The following is a 21,508-nucleotide window of genomic DNA, read 5'->3' as shown; positions in this document are numbered from 1 at the left end:
TCTGCAGTAGCAGGTGGACAAACACAACAGCCCACCTACATTCCTGCTGGGGACTCTAACATAGCCACACAGTCAGTGATGCTGCTGCAGTTTACACTAAGCACAGAGCTGTTCAGGGTTCTAGACAGGGCATTCCTGGCTTGTCTGTAGGAGCCGTGATCTCACAGGACACATACTCCTAAATACCTGGTATCACTTCCTATCTCAGACCAGCTCACTCTTCACGGAGTTATTAAACACATACGGAAAAGATTCCAAACCAAGGACAGCAGCATTTAAGCACTAGTGAATCATGATCCTGACTGTTGGCATTCAGAATAACCCTGCCTGTTACACCCAAACACCTAAAATCTTACACTTTGGGTAGCCCCTTGTCAGTTGACCATGTCCCCAGGGTAGGGACAGAGGTCTGTATTCTAGTGGGAACTTACAGGGAGGTTATCTCTAGAAGCCAACCCCCTGGGGCAAGACTGAAGCTGGGAGCTAAAGCAGCTCCTACATTGTACATTAAATAGACACTAGTCCAGGCCAGTGGACTGCTGGTCTCCCTGCCTAACCTGGACTGCCTCACAAGACCTTATCTCCCTCCAGGGCTCCTGTTACTTAGTCTAAAAGGTAGTTTCTAACTACTAATAATGCAGACAGACCTGGAGAGAAACCACAGAGGAGACTACAAACAGAAGCCACAGAGAGCGAGTCTACAACTCCAGATGGCTGGGAAATGTCCAGCTCTGGATAAGCATTTCTGAACAGCACGCTCACAGCATAAAACCCAGTGATACCCAACCTGCACTGACCCAAAACTCTGAGAGGCCTCAAGGACTCACACAAAGTTTCTTCCTATAGAGGGAGAAAACATAGCCCCATACTACAAGGTTCCCTGGGAGCTGACAAGAGAATGCAAGAGGTCGTCAATAATGCAGAGATGCCAGGCCTCATCCATGATTAAAGAGATACAGGCAGAGACAAGCAGTTTGCTAGCTCCAGCTAAGAAGCACCTCTGCAGTTCTAGAGCTGGGACTCCCCCATGAGACCATGGAGGTCCCTTTACCTAATGTGGCACTCCACGTGGCCATGGAGAAGAAATGGGCCCTTCTGGGACATCCTTCAAACATAATCCCTCTGTGAGACTGAAGAAAAGCAGGCCTCTCTGGGACTATTTCTACCAAATGTGACTCCTTGCCAGTTCTATTCCAGGGATGGAGCTGTACAGCCACGCACAGACAGGACAGGCAGGGCGATCACATACTGGGTATCATCCAAGATCAGGGGATGGAGGAATAAGCAAGTCATATAGATGACACATGTGAGAACATGGCATTCTGAGAAAGCAGAAGGCAGTAAAGAACAAAGGATACACCGTTAATCCACGTGGGGCTGCTCAGTCCATAGGAACAATCTTGGGTCCTCAAGGACAGCTAGAGTGAGTATCTCAGAATCAACCTCACTCCTTAGTCATTCAGACACAGTAAACGGTATCTACTGTAACTTTGTTCTGTTAGCCCCAGCATGACTTCACTCCTATATACCCACAGATAGGCAGATAATTTCTAGCTGAGAAACTATGAAGTCACGGACAAAAACAGAGCCCCAGGCTCCAGGCCGCTGGGCAGACCTCATCCCCAAGGCCTTCACCAGAGCTGCTGTCAACTGAGACTTGCTCAGACACAGGATGGGGACAGTAAGACAATACAAGTGTTACCCTAAGAACACGTCAAAATGTACTATCTCTGTGATCTCAGAAGTGTTGCGTGACATCCAGGTCCGTCCGTCTGCTCCCCCTCCCCATCCCCTGCAGCACACAGCTGTGCACGCACCATTTCTACCACCTCCACCTCAGCACTGATCCTGAGATGGTACAGGAACATCTGCAGGTCCTTCTTCATCTGGATGCTGTTATCATCCACCTGGGCTACGGTGAAGATGCGCATCCGGCACTTTCGCCATACCTGGGGAAGAGGGGAGACATTTCTGCAGGAACTCAGGCAAGGCCACACCCTCCACATAGTGGTGTCCCTGTAGCCTAGCTGTTGGCTTATGGCCATACGGCAGACACCTTGTGCTGGCGCAGCAGGAAGGGCAGAAGCATGAGCATTCCCCCATCATGCACAATCCACCACACATCAATGTTCCCATCACTGAAGCGCTCTTGGTTCTGCGGGAACAAGTCGATGTTCTTGGCCACCAACAATGCCTGATGTGCTGCTGTAGTGTCTCGGACAGTGTCTGTGGAGAGAGGTATCCATGGGTAAGTTACCAAGGACCAGCTAGACCATGGGATCTCATGGGGGACGAACAGGGAGCTAGCTTCCCTCCAGACAGTGCGGAGACTGTCACAGGCTAAAGCAGGCAAGGTCCCATAAAGTCATCTACCCAGGAGGGCATCAAAGAACAACTTTCCATATCACCAGTTACTCCAGAGGACTGTGTGTCACATTCTAGGAAAAACCCAAATAGGGACTGGGCTTGGGCATTAGGGGAGAAAGTATTCAAGAATACAAAGCTGCCATTTGCTTTCTCATTAACTAACAACTTGGCCAGCACATTCTGAGGACCCAATTCTATATTTTCTGGCCATACACTTGGTATGACAGTTACACATGGGACTTTCATGGAACCTGGGAGGGAAATGGTTGCCACACCCACCCACAAAGTTCTTCCAGGAGAAAGGGTTATCTGCCTGCTTCCAAGCCTCTGGCCAGGCCATGAGGACAGTGTTGTGTTTCATGCCACCAAGGCCAGCTGACTGGATCAGGTGGGATGCACCATCTCGCAGGTTGGAAGACACCACCAGTTGGCAGAAGCCTTTCGTCTTCTCTGCACTCATCAGAGACCGGATATTCTGTGTGAGTTGTGGAGGTGGGTGTTAGTACATGATGCCAAGATACATGTCAGGGACATCATGCCCTTCATCCTTAGTGAGCCAGCCCAACACATATTCCATAGCCTGACGTTTAGGGATGGAGACTGAGGTGTCACTGGCATGTGTGTTTGAACATATGTGTAAGAGACAAAGTAAACCTGATGTTGTGAGGCACAGCTGTGTGCAGGTGTCAAAGGTTACCACTAGGGTACACCAGACAGTGCTTTAATGTGATCTCTGACTTTACCAACCATCCCTTATCATTTGGATTGGCGGTGGGGGTCAAATCAGACAGTAAGCATCAGATGCTCATGGGTCATGCTTCATGGGTTGACTTAACAACCTTTGAGCAAATGGAAGGCTCCAGCAAGAGCTATCTGACAAGCCACAATGTCAGACAAGCCACAATGTCAGTCTCCATGCCTGTCCACTTCCGTCATTCCATCACTGTTAGCATTTTGTCTAAGCTTCACCCCCACAGTTACCAGGCAACAGCCAGGTATGCCTGACTCACTATAATAGGGGCTACTTACACCCTTCCTCTCTCTTACCTTCTTGGCTCTGTCCCCTCACCCTTCCCCCACCCCATTTTCTCCATGTGCCCCTTCTGTACTTTCTCTGCCTCTACTACCCTCTCAACTCCCTTTCCCATGCCCTAAATAAAATATTCTATACTACATTGTCGTGTGGCTGGTCCTTTAGGGGGAAAGGATGATTTAGCATGGGCCAGCTGAAGCACCCCTTTCCCCCATACCTTACCACATATCCACAAAACATATTCCCCCTCTATCTTCTTATAAACACAACAATCACTGTGTCAGTCATCTACTAGGACAATTCCTCCCTCCCCAGGGTGGCTTAGGGACAATGGAGAGGTTAAACACTATGACTCAGGACACACCATTCATTAGTTAACAGCCCTTAGGGATGCTGTTCTTCTATGGTAGGCAGGCTACTAGGTCCCGTTGGGTGTAGAATGTCTGATGGTACCCAGAGGAGCAGCCCTACTAGACTTCACACTTATGTAGACCACATTTCATGGTTAAGCACAGAGAGGAGTCCATCCCTCTTGGTGTAGTTTGCGATGAGATTCAGGGTTATTGATGCTCAAGACTTTGAAGACTGCAAGCATGGGAGGTAGATATGCTTGGGGAATGAGGACTGTTGAGGAGTTGAATAGTGTTGGGAAAATGTGACCTTATTTGGAAATAATTATCCTTGCAGAAGAATCCTAAGTGTTCAATGGGACCCTGAACCCAGTAACAAGGAACTCTGAGAAGACAGAGAGATTTGAGAAGGAAGGCAGCCACGTGGAGACAGGCTGAGCCTAGGAATGTCTGGAGCCCCCAAAGCCAGAAGAGGCAGAGAGGCCTGCCCACACCTCAAATTTACTTTGCACAGCCTGGGTTTGCTCCACTGGTAACAAGAGACACTTTTATCCCTCCTTGGCCTCCTGTGTCAGCCCCACAATGACACCACCCAGCACTATAGTCCCACAACTAAAGCTGGACTGATAATACACACTGTTCCCAGTCATCCTTACTTCACCATCTCCCTTACTTTATGTTCATCTCCACCAGACACCCAGGGTAGACCAGGCTCCCAGGAACATGTTCCACTTATAGAATTCTGAGTAATTCAGAAACAATCTAAACACACTGTCCTAAAAGGGGAACATGCCAGTGAGTGAGAGGCAGCCCAGGCAGGAGGGACAGTTCCCATGTTGGGGGTTTCATAGGAGAAGTACTAGAGAGGCTGACTCAACACGATGGCATGTGACAGTGCTACTCTGTCCTCCTATGGGCTGAAGCTGACGAAAGGTTACAGCAGAGAACACTGTAGAGTACTGACCAGAAGGATATGTCTACTGTACAGGTCACCTACACACAACTGCCATAGCTTTGTAATGCCTGTGTCCCTAATACTAGTTGCAACACTGCTTTCCCCATGCTAGACCCAAGAAGCTGGATCTGGATCTTAGTTCTTGCCTTACTGCTAGAGAATCTCCTGCCCAGCCTAAAGCTTTAGAGGCCAGAGCCCTGACCAGGCAAGCATCTGGCCCAGACAAGAAGTTAGCACATCTGCCAAAGCCACTGTGGGCAGGGAAACTTCACAGAAGAGGAAGATAGGACCCTTAGTTAAGGAAGAATAGGGTGACTCAAACCCTCGGGCTCTCTCATGCAAATGCTGCATTGGAGGGAAACTAATATTAATCCTGATATAATAAGGAAATGCCCATAATAAGTTTCTTACACAAGCTTAGATTGTATAAAATGACTTTCCCAAACTGTCTTCAGTTATACTACTAATGACAGTCTGACTAAAGGGCAGAGCTCTAGCAGAAAAGTGACAGGTCCCAGATGCTGGCATGAGGGACAAGTGGATCCCTTGGGCAGCTCCTTCTTGCTTTTGCTGATCAATAGAAATGACTAATTCCAAAGCTTAACCTTTCCTAGGTTATCAGGAGAGGCAAATACTTGGCTTCTTCTGCTTTTCAATCTGTTCCTGATTCAGATTCCTTAGAGCTTTCTGCCTAAAACCACCCACCCAGGGCACTAGTCTAGCACATATGGGGTCCTGGGTCCCACCCCAGCACTACAGAATATAAAGGAATCAAACAGACGTACATGAGAAAGCCACAGGTACTCTTCTCATTTCTTATCAGAATGGAGATTAAAACTGGGGTCAGAAAGTTCCCAGCTGCCACTCAAATACCTTTTCCCACATTCTACCAGTGACCTCAGATAATAGGAGTCCATGCACACCCTTAGAATCTGTCCAAGGGGTGGTCTTAGCTCCAGGGAATATCCTCTAAAGTGTGGAGGAGATACTTGGAAAGGACAAGAGCATAGCATTGCTTAAAGCAGACACTGGCCTCTTTGTATCCAAGAAATATCACAGATAAAAAACAAGAGTACCTCCAAGACAGAGCCACCCACTCTCTCTCTCCCATAACAAAATGCCCCTCAGACACCACAGGTCAGACACCAAAGGACAAAACAGAAAATCGCCCACACTATAGCTATGATGCAGCAGCCAGTGTTCAGATCGGAGGCTCTGTGTGCTAATGGACAACTACTGGTCCTTTAGAAGAGGCAAGAAAATGATCCGTCGCTTCTCTTGTCCTCTTTGAACTTGCTGAATCTCACAGCGGACTGACAGGCTGTCTGGGCAAGTGATGACATCACTGGGAATGCCGCAGGATTGTCACTCCAGACCAGAGTCACCAAGTCATTACCATCGATACCCACAGTCACTGTCCAGAATCAGCTCCACAGAATCCACTCCCCAGTCCCTGGCATGGACAGGACTCAGAAACTGGGCTGCAGCTTACAGACACACAGACAGCAGGAAGGATGGATGCACAAGCAAGACCAGATAAGAATAAGGTCGTAAGAAAAAGAAGCTCTCTGACCAGCCCCCTCCAAAGAGGGTGACACCATGGCATGGCAGCCATGGTGGAGCCTTAGGTAAGGAGAGGAGTAAAAAGATTTCTGACAATCTGAGTAGCTGGACACTGAAGATGACAGACCCTGCCTGGCCTTGTGGGGATAACAAAGGCTGGAAGTGGACATGAGGGACTGATGACACTACTTGTTCCTACTTCTGCTTAGGCTAGAGGTTTCCCGTCACAACTGAACGCAGAGAAGTAAAAAAGTCTGTGTCAACAGCATGTGCACAAATTGTGCCCCTAAGCCTCTAGATGCAGGACATGGCTCAGCCCTTCTTAGGTGGTTGCAACCTGGACCTCATTCACCCAGCACTCCACCTGCCTACCTCTTCAGCCCTCTGGGCCTCCACATGCTTGTCTAAGTAGGTGCCCTCCAGCACAGATCCCACGATAGTCAGGCCCTTGCCAGCCTTCAGCTGAGAGGTGAAGGATAGCAGGCGGGGGTGCTTTACACACTGCTCAGAGTCCAGGTTCAGCATCACCAACACCTGGGGCCTATGGTAAGATAGGCAGGGACAGGAGTTACAAAGGCAATACACAGACAGGACTCCCATGCTTATCGAGCCAGACAGGATAGAGATGGGAAAACAAGTAGACAGACAGCACAAGAAGACCAGGTGAGATGGGGAGGACAGGTGGGACAGGTGGGATGAGGAGGACAGGTGGGACAGGTGGGATGAGGAGGACAGGTGGGACAGGTGGGATGGGGAGGACAGGTGGGACAGGTGGGATGGGGAGGACAGGTGGGACAGGTGGGATGGGGAGGACAGGTGGGACAGGTTAGATGGGGAGAACAGGTGGGACAGGTGGAATGGGGAGGACAGGTGGGACAGGTGAGATGGGGAGGACAGGTGGGACCGGTGGGATGGGGAGGTCAGGTGGGACAGGTGGGATGGGGAGAACAGGTGGGACTGGTGGGGCTGGTAGGGCTTCAGGCACCCCAGCTAAGATTGCTTTGCTTGGCCTTAGGACAGAGGAAACTTCCTTAGAGGAGCATGCCTCCAATCCATACTGCTGGTGGCTTGTTAGATATTCAGGACCCATCTCTGGTTATTCTCTCATTGGAATGATGCCCTGTCAGATCTCTCCCCAGAGGGCCAAAAGCAAAAGCTTCTGAGACAGCAGGATAAGGGTCTCCGTTCCATTCTGCTACCTTGGGGTTGTGGCTGTGAGGTGTACTCACCTCCAGTTCTTGGTATGTGGGGGCCCATGTTCCACACGCAGCAGGGCGTAGCGGGCAGCGTTCAGTGACAGGCCCCTGATGCCATCCCCCCATTCTTTCTCAGCCCTGTGTGGGTACAGAAGAAGGCCACCTTGTCACAGTAGCACTCTTAAGAATGTTACCTATCTGGGACATTCACAATGTCTGAAAACCCAACAGAAAGGGGCTTCCCAGAACAAGCAGGGCTACTGGGAAAAATGAAAAGGTTCAAGCATCAAGACTTCCTTTGTGGTACTGGGAACACTAGGGACAGAGAGAAGAATGAAGGTGAGACCATGACTTGAAGCCCTGAACTAGATTGGCCTCAAGGCCTAGAGTGGGGACAGAACTGTCAGGGAAGGACAAAAGTAACTTTGTGGGGATGGAACTCTGAAGTGTAATGTAGCTGGAACATGCCAGTGCTATGGTTGATAGAGTGTCAAATTCCTTAACAGATTGCTAAAAGTGGAAGCCTGTTAATAAATTAGAACACACGTGAAATTAATAAAAACAAACAAACAAAAACAGCTTCTGCGCAATAACTCCCAGGCAGGAACTCAGCACACACCTGATTAAGTCAGCCTGGCTGGGACTACGTGACGACACAAGACACCTAGTACTCTCAGGGTGTCTAACCTCCATGAGACCCCAGCAAGAGCACCCAGACTCATGGCCCAGGCAGGTCAAGCAACTGCTCTGGTTCTGTGTGAGCATGAGGAATGTGGTGAAGCCACGGCTTCCTGGGGCAGCTGCCACTCACCCGCGGTATTCGATGTACTTGTAGATGCAGCCAGCGATGAGCATGGCGAAGAGGGCGTAGTACCAGGAGCAGATGAACATCAGCGCAAGGCAGAGACTCATCCCAAGGAAGGAGAGGGTCCTGATGGACAGGAAGCAAAAGACCAGGCCCATACAGCCCCTAACTGGCACCTGAAAGCTGGCTTCGACAACAGCACTTTCCCCACTATGAAACTCTTCCTTGAAGAGTATCAGCCCATAACTCCTGGCAATCAGTTATCCCTGGAATACAAAATGGCTACCAGGGACCCTGCTGACAGCAGAGCTGCATCCTGGGGAGAGTGCAATTGTCTGTTTCCTTCCTGAGGTGCACAAGACACCCAGCTACAAGCAAAACACTGAATGGGCTCCACAAGACTGGCAGCTCTGGGATCTCAACATTTCCAGCTGGAGAGGACCAGGCTGACATGTGAATCACATATGTACTCAGGAATGCAAGTACATATGTCAAAAAGCCATGGTCTCATGGACTTCACTGGGGCTCCTTCCACCAAAACAGCTTTATGCCCAGCAGCAGGCAGCCTTCAGAACAGATTGCATGTGCTCAGGTCTGTGGGTCCCTTGAGACGTCCACAAAAGAAGACCTTACCAGTGGTAGAACTTGAACCGTGGACGCCAGTTGGGTGTGCGCAGCAGGGTTTGTACAGCGCAGGCCAGATTGACAAACATGTAACACATGAGGAAGAACCTGGAGGGGAAGCTACAGTGAGGCTGCTGGCCACCCACAATGGCACAGTAGTATCCTGCTGATGTTCTACAATACTCTGCTCACTACCTGTCTTAGTCAGGGTTTCTATTCCTGCACAAACATCATGACCAAGAAGCAAGTTGAGGAAGAAAGGGTTTATTCAGCTTACACTTCCACATTGCTGTTTATCACCAAAGGGAAGTCAGGACCAGAACTCAAGCAGGTCAGGAAGCAGGAGCTGATGCAGAGACCATGGAGGGATGTTACTTACTGGCTTGCTTCCTCTGGCTTGCTCAACATGCTTTCTTATAGAACCCAGGTCTACCAGCCCAGGGATGGCACCAACCACAATGGGCTGGGCCCTCCCCCCTTGACCACTAGTTGAGAAAATGCCTTAAAGCTGGATCTCATGGAGGCATTTTCTCAACTGAGGCTCCTTTCTCTGTGATAGCTCTAGCTTGTATCAAGTTGACACAAAACCAGCCAGTACACTAACTTTTAGGGAGACCCTTCCCCGTTTACACAATGGGGCGGCCTCTACGGGACCCCACACAGCAGCTGAGGGGCTCTATGAACAAGCCACATGCCTACTGATCCTGAGCATATACCATAGGAGCAGCCATTGCACCTACCGTAAGCAGCTGTCTGTCCAACCACACTCGCCTCAGCTGGCCCAACAGTGGTGTGCCCACAGCACAACTACCTGGCCTTCTGTGCCTACCCACTATGTATCTTTATCCCTTACCCTATGTTCAGATAGGAAGGAAGAGGAGCCAAATCCTCACACCCTCCACCCATGTCCTTGCAGGCTACTCACATAGACAGGATGGGGGCCACACTGTCCAGGGAGGCAATGAGGATGCCAGTCTCACAGATGAGGGCTGTGAGGAGCAGGGCCCATGTGGGCTCCCCATTGGCCTTTCCATGGCCAAACACCTGCAGTGTGGAGAGAGAGGAGGGCTGCGGTAGGAAAATGCCTGTGTGAACGGAACATTTGCAGGGCAGTGTCATCTGAACATCTTAACAATGTAATCTTAATTTACAAAACCTATAAGCAAAACCAAGCTTTAGTTACATGTCACCATACTGTATGTAGCCAAGTCCAAAAGAAAACCCAATAGCCAGACAGATAGATAAGCTCAGGGGACAGCCCTGTCACACCTGAACCTCCATTTTTTTGTTTGTTGTTTGTTTGTTTGTATCTTCAAATCACTTTTGTGTGGTCAGTATCCAGTCTCCAGAAATTCTGGAAAACAACTTCCTTTGGTTTAAGCCATGAGGGTATGACACTTTGGGAACATCATCCCAGGACTCTCATTACATCCTGTACCTCTAAGTTCATTCCAAGAACCTCAGTCCCAGTTATAAAGGCCAGGTTCAGGGACACCAAGTCCATAATCAACACCAGCAGGACAATCCTTGGCATGGCCTCAATAGGTCAACAGATAAACATGGTCCATTGGAAAAGGACTTTATAGTACAGGGCGACCTGTACCCTGGGCCTGCACCCTCAGCCCAGCAGCTAGTGTGAGAGCTAACCAGAGTAGAGTCCAAAAACAGGACATATATCCCCTGTCTCCATTCTATTAGTCCAGCTCTGCAGGAGAGACTCTTACAGACCTCTACACACCCGGACCTGACGTTACACAGTCTCTCCTCAGGGCAGCCAGCAACACCTGTGCACTCTGAGTGAAGGACTCACCTGTAGGAAGGGGATGATGCCATCACGTGCAATGGCCTGCAGCAGGCGGGGCGCCCCAGTCAGGCTCTGCAGGCCAGCACCACAGGTGGAGAAGAAGGAGCCAATCACAATGACCCAGGGAGATGGCCAGGCCAGCATGCCAATGACCAAGTTCCCTTGCAGGGCCTCCCCAAACCTACAGGTGAGTAGGAAAAGTGGTCAGTAGAGCTTCCAAAAAGTGATCTGAAGGCAGAAAACACACACACACACACACACACACACACACACACACACACACACACACACACTCTGTTCCCTATTTGAGTGTGAAGTCCTGGGCTTGGGGAGAAGGAAGGTAAGAGCCCATCTCAGAGGTCCAACCCAACTAGGACCCAGTCAGCCTGACAGCCCTCCTCAGAAAGGGATCAGGTAGCTTGAAACTGTTCCCCTAGAATCCTCTAAGGAACAGTAAGCCCTGGCTGATGCTGGCCTCTGCCATTTCTGCACAGGCCATATCTCTAGGTCTGGTGGTACTAGACCCTTGAAGCCCTGAGATTCTAACAAGCCGTACCCTAAGAATGAAGGGTCCATGATAGTTCACACTAAGATTCTGCCAACTGAGCAGCAGGACTTGGGTCTCTAGGACCCACGTCTCCCATTCTCACACCTGTATTCATTCCCCGTCCCCAGCTTCACCAGGCCTCCACTTTGTTCTGAGCAGTCTTCAGGCTCTAAGCCCAAGGGGTGACACATCAATGCTTTAGTCAGGCAGAAGGCAGTGTGATCCTCTGATAAGAGCACTTAACTCATATACAACTATAAGGCCCAGAGGTAATTTAATTTCAAAGCTGAGGTCTCCCTCGGGAAAGACAATACCAACTACAGTCATTTTCATGTAAGTAAAAATCCAACATACTTATCTCGAAGTACCACGCCTTCGATGCAGGCCCCAAACAGCACTATGCAGGAAAGATCTGAGTTGAAGTCAAGGAATAGACAATCCTGAGGCAAGAGAGTAACCTGCAAGCTCCAATTAGATGCATAATGGCCAGCGGATTCCATCCCATGGGCATGAAGCAACCCTGTAGCCAGGGCCACCTCGTGCTAAAATATCTCCATATCCTGTCTCCACAGATGTGCCCAACACCTCCACTGTCCTCTGGGTACTATCCTCACATCTGTCTAGCTACAGAGTGCTAGCCACAGGGTACTCAAAAGGAGCTTGGTTGGTGACCCAACCACCCTGCTGGGAGGAAAGGACTCCTGGAACATCAGTTTCCCAAATGCAACTGTGGTCTGCACTTACGCCATGTGATTGATGGTTTCTGTATGCTTGGCCCAGGGAATGCCAATTTGTAGGTGTGGTCTTGTTAGAGTAGGTGTGTCACTGTGGGCATGGACTTTAAGACCCTAGCTGCCCGGAACTCACCTTCTACTAGCAGCCTTCAAAGGAAGATGTAGAACTCTCAGCTCCTCCTGCACCATGCCTGCCTAGATGCTGTCATGCTCCCACCTTGATGCTAATGGACTGAACCTCTGAACCTGTAAGCCAGCCCCAATTAAATGTCATCCTTTATAAGACTTGCCTTGGTCATGGTGTCTATTTACAGCAGTAAAACTCTAACTAAGACATGCCATACCCACACTACACCCAACCAAGGCTGTACACCCTTAGTGTGCACCAATCCAATGATGTGTTATATTTCTTTTTCCTTTAGTATTACTAGAGATTTGAAGCCAGGACCTTGTGCATGCTAGATAAGCACTCTACTGCTGAACTGCAACCCCTGGTTCTCTCTTGGGTTTTTTTTTTTTTTTTTTTTTTTTTAAGGCACATTGTGTCAAATACAGTCATAAGAGAACAGGAATACAGGTGTCATGCTTTAATGTGGCATATCACCTAAGGCTGTACAAGGGCAGGCTGTGGTCGGGACCTGAATCTAGACTGTGCAGCACAGATGGGCAAAATGGGGAGTAAAGCAAAGGCAGCAGTGCTAGAGTTCAAACACCTCTGGCCAGGGCCCCTTAAGAAAAGGATACAAATGAAAGATGTAGTCACGATGGCTAGAATGGTTCCTGTTGGGATGGACTTCTGGGCATCTTTGAGGTCCCCAGAGCGGTTGGATCCTGCCATGATCCCTGCAGAGTAGACAGGGGTAATAGTGACAGAAAACCTAGAGGGTGCTGCTCACAGAAAGATTCATCTGTAGGTCAGAAGATGAGCCAACACCACCACTTCGTTCTGGAAAGGTGGTCTCTGTGAGGACTAAAAGAAACAGAGACATACACACAGAGACCAGAAAATAGAGACAGACCAAGAAACAGAAAGAAACAGTGACAGAGGAATAGAAAGAGGAGTCGGAGAGGGAGAGCCATGGTGGGAACACACAGAGAAATAGACACAAAGACAGAGGGGGAGGGGAGGCTGGGGGCCTTACCAGTTACAGAGGGGAAGTAGATGCCAACTAGCATGGTAAAGTAGGTCATGATGTCTGTGAGGACGTATGGCAATCCACCAGACCGGCTCTCCTCGGACACAGGCACTGAGGACACGCCCTTCTTTTCCACAAATGCCCCCTTGTCCGAATATGTGCTCCACAGGTTATCTGTAATAAGAACAGTCAAGAATTCTCAGCCTTCAGTCAGGATGGCTGTCTACACCCAGCATCACCACTCACAACTGCAGGTAGTTCTTCCATGGCTCTGATTCCAATCAGGTGCACTCAGTTTGTGAGGACCACATGCAAGAAGATACTCTCCCCAAAGCTCAACATGAGGTTTTGGCACTAGGGGATCCTTGCACACTGCACTTGCATGCTCCTAAACAGGTAGCTGCCCACAGTCTTGGTGCTCTCCCTGCTGGGCATCTACCAACAAAGCAGAAACCCAGAACCTGTAACTATTGGTTCCTCCAATGATCCAGGGAGTGTGGCCACCTTCATTCTCTACTGCATTCCAGTCTGGCACAAGTGCAGTCTTACACTAACTGTGAACATCCCCATAGGGACCTCTCCATAGGAGGTTTCCAGCCAGCAATCCATATGCCCTTGAGACCCTTTGAGGGTTGCTTTCTCCAGATATCTTGCCTCAGAAACCCCAACGGGTCCTGAGTATAAGACCCATGTGCTCCTCCCCCATCACCCAGACATAGCCTTTAATTGCCCACTGACATCACACTATACCATGTTGTAGGGGTTGGGGGGTATTTAGAACCCCAACCTCACACAGAATAGACTGTGAAGACTATGTGTTCAGGCTCCCTGGGACTGGTTCCTTCTAAGATGAAGTTGCCCCCTATTTGTTATCCCAGCATGTGAAAGGTGATGACACAGATGAGTTCTGGTCCAATCAGAGCTACCTAGCAATTTCCAGGCCACACTGGGCTGCAAACTGAGTGTTTGTCTCACACAAACAAAACACTGAATGCCTGGTCTTATCCAACTGATTTGCAGCAGATGAAGAAGGCCATTCAAGCCTAGGGTTTGGCTGGCCAGGACCCCAGAAATATGGGTAAGCAAGAGGAACCAGAGCCCTAAGAGCAGCCTCAAACAAACCAGGGAGGTGACCCTAGCTGTCCCCACTAATACTCACCCAGGAAGACACCACTGGCCACACCAGGGATGCCCTGGATCTCAGTGACATTGTTCTGTAGAAAGTACTCATCGCAGGTGGCGCCCAAGCTGGAGCCATTGCAGAAGAGGCGCCAAAGCGCAGTGGTTACTGTACCGTTGCTGACAACCTGCATTTTGGCACAGGTATCAAAGTTGCGATTTGCCAGCGTGCGGTTCCCTAGAAGGCAGACCCTGGAGCAGAGAAAGGACAGAGCTTGTTTTCACCATGCTTGCTCAGCTGACTCACTGTGGGGCTCAATGCTTCCTGAGAAGCTCTAATAAACCTGACCCATGTTACTGTAGGGTGCCATGTTAGGAACAAGCATCAAGTCAACTTGAAGACTGATCTAACATACAAGCCCTCCATTGTTCAGAGCTACCTTCTCCTGCCTGGGGCAACTCACCCTGGAAGAAGGTGACCATACCGTCCACAAAGATGGTGAAACTACAGCTCCGCTGGTTTCATCCCATCCTGGCTCCCACATTCACAACCAAAGACCATGGCTTTACTCAGTCCCAACATGCCCAGACCCCACCTTGGTCCCATGCTCACTCATTTGCTGTGACCCAGCCACCTAAGTTAACATCCTCAATCCCACAGGAGGACAAGAGGCAGCCCATTTGAGGGGTTTCTATGAGAATGAGAAAGCCACATTTCGTGGGATAAGAATGGCCTGAAAAGCTTGGCCATCGGACTGTGGTGGTTTAGATGAGAACCTCGTTTCCCATAGGCTCAGACATTTAACACTTAATACCCAGCTGATGGTGCTTGCGGGGAGGTTCAGGACATAACGGCCTTGTTTCAAGAAGTTATGTTCTGGGGACGAACTTTGTCAGTCTCACTTTCAGTTTTCTCTCTCTCTCTCTCTCTCTCTCTCTCTCTCTCTCTCTCTCTCTCTCTCTCTCTCTCCCCTCCTGCTACCGTGCCTGCTATTTCTCCCCACTACGAGATTCTCGTCCCACCCCCCAGAACCACAGGCCAAGACAAACACTTTCTTCCATAGCCTGTTTCTAATCACGGTGCTTTATCACAACCACCAAAAATAGCAACTAATCCAGACTGAAATACGGGACAACCTTTACCGACCTCCTGACCTCGCAGATGCACCCAGAACCAGCTGCATAGACACTGTGCCCACCTCATACTCCCAAAATTCCTTAAAAACCACACTGGAAACCAGGAATGATTATCAAGGTTACCTCAATGTTCTTCCTGAGAGAAGCGAGGAGGAGAGGGAACCAGGAGACCAGGTCCCAGCCCCTTGAACAACACTGCATGGTGACCCAGCATTGGATCACACCCCACCCCACCCCGAGATGGCCTGGGACTCACGACTCACGGGATGTCAGGTGGGGCGAAGGCTGTTTTGATGACACCGGCATAGATGGCCAGGATAGAAAGCACAACACAGGCTAAGAAGACCAGTGCCAACTTGTTGACATATTTGACACCAACAAAGACCACCACTGCCATGAGTGCCAGCGCGCAGCTGCCATACACGCGCATGTTGTTCAACAGTGCGGCCGCCTCACCCTCTGCTGTCTCTGCCTGGAAGATGGCCGCACTTGGAGAGATGTAGGTCTGAGGGAAGAAGGCAGGTCAGTGAAGAAGGTCCTTTCTAGGAACTCACCCAGCTTTGACCTCACATAGGCTCCCTCCCTGATACTGGCAAAGAAGGCCTGTCAGGCTTGAGGCCCGCTGGGTACACGGAGACGGAATCTTGTGCGCCATCCAAGACAGACCCAGGGCATTGGGCCTGCAGTCATTCCTGTCCAGTTCCCTCAAACTGCCAGAGCCAGACTGCAACCTTGGTCAGGTTACTAACAGGCTGGGGAGAACCCTTGTGGTGAGGGGCCAAGGACTCCTGCCAAAAGCCTCAGCAGAGCCCGGTGTAGCTCCTCCGTCTTTACTAATGCCAGCTGATTGCTGGACACAATCTCCAGAGAGCTACCAAATAGCTAGTGTGTCCATTAAGCTGCTCTATAGGAACAGGACTTTCTTAGAGACCAGCCAGACCCTAGGAATGAGAATGACAATCTAGAGCCTCTCTACTTAGTCTGAGGTCCGGGACCCACAGGGCGACGAGGAACCCTAGGTCCCAGCCCAGACCCCCCAGAATAGAATATGCATTTGCTCTCATGAAACCTTTCTTAGAAAGCATGGAAAGGCTTCCCTGCTGCCTCTGGGATACTTAGGTAGCAGAGGGAAAAAAAGAGCCAACTCCATGGAGATGGTTATAGTAACGGTTAATGTTTATTATCAATTGACAGGATCTAGAATCACTTAGAAGACCTGTGTCAGATTAGCCTCTAGGATTAGCTCACAAGATTAGCCAGAATTAGATTAGCTTGCAAGAGGGAGGGATTATTTTAAATTGACTGAAGATGGAAAGAGCCACCACTTTTTTAGGGTGGGAAGCCCCCATTCCCTAGGTTGGGATTTTGAACTGCATAAAAAGGAAAAGGCTATCTGAGCACCAAAATTCATGTCTTCTTCCTGACTGCTGGCAGGACTAGCTTCTTCAAGCTCCTGCCCCCATGATTTCCTGGCCATGATAAACAGTACCCATGGTGAACAGAAAGCCCACCAGACACTGAGCCCAAGCCCAGCATCAAGTCACAGGGAAGCCCTTCTGCAATGGGAGTTGCGTACCAGACTGTAAGAACCACTGATGAGCAGAACTGCTTTGCCTTCGAGAGCTAGAGTCCTACTTAAGGAGTTATACAAGTCCAGTTCTAGTTAGGCCTCCCGAGACCACACAGACCCTCAGCTCAGACAGCAGCTTTGAGAGCCCTGATGTCCAGAGCGGCAGGGTAGAAGACAGTCTGAGGCAAAATGTCTGGGCAAGGAAGACTTCCACAGATGAACTCACCAGGAAGATTTCGATGGTTCCCAGGATGTACATGGCGCCTGCAAACGTTGTGCCCAAGTAGAAGCAGAGGCCAACAGCCCCTCCAAACTCAGGCCCCAGCGAACGGGAGATCATGTAGTATGAGCCTCCCGCTGTAAAGATAACCCAAGGGAAAATATGGGTCAGGGAGAACCATTCACTATGAACACTGAGCACTAAAAGAAAGAAAGATGTCCTATTAAAGGACAAGCAGCTTTAGTCTGCCTTCAAAACAGAATCACTAGAAAGCCTTGTGCTACCAATTCATGTCTACCCTGCCCACAGGCACAGGCTGGCTCATGTGATGAGAACCATCTGATACAGGCGGGTACTGTACCTCATCTGTCTTCAGATAACCTGCTATGCCCTCAGATGGTTAGAGGAGAGGCACTGGTGCAAGGCTGCCAACTCTTTTATGCAGAGGACAGGCAGTAGTACTTGATGGTATGTCTCTGTTAGCACATAAGAATACATGCTTCAGAAGGACCTGTATTCTACTCAGGTTTGTGTCCAACTCAAGGATGTGGTTCCTGTCCTCATAACAATGGCCAGATAAGCAGTGAGGGTGTGTCTACACCAGAGCCTGTGGGGAGAGAGCCTCTCTCTCTCTCTCTTCTCTCCACAGGCAGCACAATATTCCAGTGCCACTCTGGTGAAAATAGATAATGTCACTGTCACCACATGAGCCTGGGGCAGGAATGGCACCCATCTGCATATAGCTCTTGTCCTGTACTGTCAAAAGAGCAATAAACCAACTCAAGGGCCACAGGCGCTGGCACCCTCACCTGGGACCACACCGTTGGTAGCGATGGCACTCATGGAGATGGCTGTCAGCATTGTCTGCAAAGAGAGGCAGCTCTTTCAGGAAACGTGTGCCCTAAGATGCTTCAACATCCTCAGCCTGAGATTGCAGGCTTTTGACCTCAAAGGAGGTCAACCCTTCTCTATACAACCCACAAATCCATTCCCAAAGGTCACAGAAAACACAGGCTTCTTCAGACCTTGCTTTGCCACAGCCCTGAAAGCCAAACCTCATCTAGGTGCCTGACTCAGTTGTTTCTACCAACCCATGAAGCACAAGAGGGACACTTCATTTAGATGTGCATCCGATAGAGGATAGGGCACTTCTTCTTGTATCCACCTTGCCTCCAGTAAGCACCCTCTGCTCAGGAAAGTTTATTTGTGGGTATCCAGAATGCCAACAGGAATGTGGTAACAAAGAATGGCATTCGGGGATAAATGAAGTGGGTGGCCTAAAGTGCCCACACAGAGTAACCAGAAGACAGCCTGGGGTAACCATATGGAATGACCACTCTGGAAATACAGGCGAATGCTCTAGGGTGGCCATGGTGGGGCAGACCCATGAAGTGACCAGTTGGGAAGCATAGGCTAGAGGCTTGGGATGACAACATAGACTGATTAGTCATGGGACAGGCAAGCAGGTAGCCACGAGGAATGACCAGTCAAAGGACAGTGGGTAGCCTGGGATAAACACACAGATATGAGCTATCAGGGAACAAGTGGTCAGGTAGCCTGGGGTAAGAGCCAAGGAGACTCCCATTCAACCATATTATCTGAATTCCCCACAGAAAGGACCCAATGACACTTGGGTAAATAAAACAAATATATACTCTTCCTCACCAGAGAAAGGAAAGGGAGAGAGTCAGCTGGTAAACAAACAGGCTTTGAGTATAAGGTAAACCAGCATGACAAAAATGTCACACGAAATAAGGAGACATGCTGGAGGCCTGGACTTGAACAAGTTACAGACCTGTGCCCTTTCTTTAGAAGAGAAACCCTGAAAATATCCATGATCCTTCCAAACTAGGGGGTGTCTCATCATAGCCCAGTAAGAGGCATCTGCCCAACTCAGTCCTCAACCCCTCATGTCCCCAGATACAGAAACACCATCCTCAACATAGATACAACTAGATAAGCTCTTCAGACTAGTGGGAAACCTGCCTTTGCCAGGCTGGATGCTGCCGGCCCATCTTTCCTGAGTCCTCTATAGGAGTTGGTTCCTAGAGAGGGACCTAAAACTCAGACCTGGATTTCCCAATAATCGTCTCTCCGGGGGCCCTGCATCAGCTCCAGGACTAGCTGCAAATACTCACGCAGGTGCAGCACATGGACACGATGAGGAAGGACTCCAGAACTCCAGCTGCCCCCACAATCCAGGTCAGGCGCAGGAAAAGGATAACACCCAAGATGTTTTGCAGGCATGGCAGGTAGACTCCAATGAAGGTGCCCATGCGTGGAGCCTGGAACAGAGTATCATATGTCCCGGGAGGCTCACAGCCTGTACCTAGTAACTCAGCCTGGAACCCTACCCCATGCTTTGGTTTGGAGGTCACGGGAAAAGAAAAACTGGGGACAAATGTGGTGGCTATGCAATGACGCTTCAAGGATACCAAAGATGCCTGACAAAAGTCTGTGTCATTGTGCTGGAGGGGAAGAAAACCATACTAGCCAGACACAGGATAAGCCACCTGACTCTGCTTTCCTCCTGGGGGAGAAGAATCAGAGTGGGAAGTTTGGAACAGTAAGATAGGGTCCCTGTGGAACCTATTATATCTCTGGAACAGCCAGGGGCCTGGACCTTGGTGCCAGGAAGCATGAGGCATGAAACAAAGGAAGCTGGAGAGGGGCTGGATACCAGTAAAGCTGCTTATAAAGTTCAAAAGTCTCAGTGTAATAATACAATAGAAAACAGATGAGAGACCTGGGGATAGAAGAGCTGAGAAGTCAGACCCCAACGAAGGAGGCTCGCATCGGTTTAGGTGAACACAGAATGAGCATGGAGGGCTTAAGCACATTCCCTGTGGATGACGACCACAAGGCTAGTACAGAGCAGTGCTCACGCAGAAGCCAGGCTGAGGATGTCATAGAACCTGAGACCAGACAGGGAGAGCCCAGCAGCTGAGGAATGGTACTGGATAGCTGGGGCTGACCAGAGGACAGAGTCCAAGGAGAACAAACTGACCACCTAAACCTGAGAGGATGGGTTGGCAGCTCAAGCCTGCACAGGACCCTGCCACTGTGAGCTACCCAGGGCAGGGCAGCTTAACTTCCTCCGACTTGAGATAAAGGTTTGACAGGTAAAAAGGAGAGGGTGTGGAAAGCTCTGGCTTTGAAAGCCTAGAGGCCTTACCCCTGAGCCCAAGGTCAGTGAGCATCAGGGTTCACACTGAACAAAGAACTATACACAGCAAGAGGAAGGCCTAAACCCTGACCTCATGCCCTCCCTATGAGGTTTGGACACCGCCTTCTGGAGTCAGAAGATAAAGTCTTTATGGGTTTGGATTCTGCAAGCTGGTAATAAAGAAAGGCCTTTGGGGCTTTTTGAGAATTATTTTCATCTTTATTATGTTATGTATACATATCAGTGAGAATGACTTTCATCTTTATTCTGTTATGTGTACATACACTCGTGTTGGTTTAATGCACATGAGTGCAAGTACCAACAGAGGTCAAAAGAGGGCATTGGATCCCTTTGAAATGGAGCCCTAGGTGGTTGTGAGCTGTCCAACAAGGGTCTTCTGGAAGAGCACCAGTCGCCCACACTTCTTGAGCCATCTCTCCAACCTGTCTGTACTGGCTGGTTTTGTGTCAACTTGACATAAGAAAGGAGCCTCAGTTGAGGAAATGCCTCCATGAGATCCAGCTGTAAGGCATTTTCTCAACTAGTGATCAAGGGGGGAGGGCCCAGCCCATTGTGGGTGGAGCCATCCCTGGGCTGGTGGTCCTGGGTTCTATAAGAAAGCAGGCTGAGCAAGCCAGGGGAAGCAAGCCAGTAAGTAACATCCCTCCATGGCCTCTGCATCAGCTCCTACTTCCTGACCTGCTTGAGTTCCAGTCCTGACTTCCTTCGGTGATAAACAGCAATGTGGACAGTGTAAACTGAATAAACCCTTTCCTCCACAACTTGCTTCTGGGTCATGATGTTTGTGCAGGAATAGAAACCCTGACTAAGACACTGTCTTTAAATTTTTCAGTTAAACTCAAAAATGTATGTGTACAAGACCACAGTTCGAGGTGGATACTAGGCAGGCCATTGATGGGCAGCCAGAGGTACACAAGAGGCTGCCAGGTCACATGGCTTAGCTTCAGATCACACTGAGACATGGGCTCAGGAGCTAGCTGTCTGCCCAATAACCTAGTGCCTGGAGTTCTCAGATCCTTCGAAGAGGAGATGGCCACCTCTGAACTCTCAGCTTCATCCAGATGATCCAGGCCTGTTTACAACCCAGAAGTGGCTCAATAGAAAGTGATTCCTGTCTCTAGCTTCTGTGCCATCAAAGGAGACACCAGGGGCAGGCTCTAC

The 21,508-nt window shown here is 49.7% G+C and overlaps 1 protein-coding gene across 2 annotated transcripts in view; it reads right to left on the bottom strand.

Moving 5' to 3' along the window:
* Positions 1-21,508, bottom strand: part of SLC12A7 (solute carrier family 12 member 7) — a gene marked incomplete at its 5' end in the record, with an annotated part of 78,116 nt that overhangs the window by 8,301 nt on the left and 48,307 nt on the right. For both annotated transcript variants that reach the window (XM_080933710.1, XM_080933711.1), the window contains 17 exons: positions 1,818-1,949; positions 2,057-2,226; positions 2,647-2,842; positions 6,641-6,809; positions 7,498-7,602; positions 8,276-8,395; positions 8,903-9,001; positions 9,819-9,937; positions 10,704-10,878; positions 11,599-11,656; positions 12,723-12,821; positions 13,121-13,288; positions 14,274-14,485; positions 15,634-15,875; positions 17,167-17,297; positions 17,970-18,024; positions 19,299-19,445. In XM_080933710.1, coding sequence (XP_080789836.1) covers positions 1,818-1,949; positions 2,057-2,226; positions 2,647-2,842; positions 6,641-6,809; positions 7,498-7,602; positions 8,276-8,395; positions 8,903-9,001; positions 9,819-9,937; positions 10,704-10,878; positions 11,599-11,656; positions 12,723-12,821; positions 13,121-13,288; positions 14,274-14,485; positions 15,634-15,875; positions 17,167-17,297; positions 17,970-18,024; positions 19,299-19,445 — 2,397 coding nt within the window. The remainder of the gene's footprint in view (positions 1-1,817; positions 1,950-2,056; positions 2,227-2,646; positions 2,843-6,640; positions 6,810-7,497; positions 7,603-8,275; positions 8,396-8,902; positions 9,002-9,818; positions 9,938-10,703; positions 10,879-11,598; positions 11,657-12,722; positions 12,822-13,120; positions 13,289-14,273; positions 14,486-15,633; positions 15,876-17,166; positions 17,298-17,969; positions 18,025-19,298; positions 19,446-21,508) is intronic.

Source organism: Micromys minutus, assembly GCF_963924665.1.
Source record: "Micromys minutus genome assembly, chromosome: 20".
Taxonomy (NCBI): domain Eukaryota; kingdom Metazoa; phylum Chordata; class Mammalia; order Rodentia; family Muridae; genus Micromys; species Micromys minutus.
The sequence above is the reverse complement of the archived record's forward strand: the minus strand, read 5'-3'. Positions and strand labels throughout refer to the sequence as shown.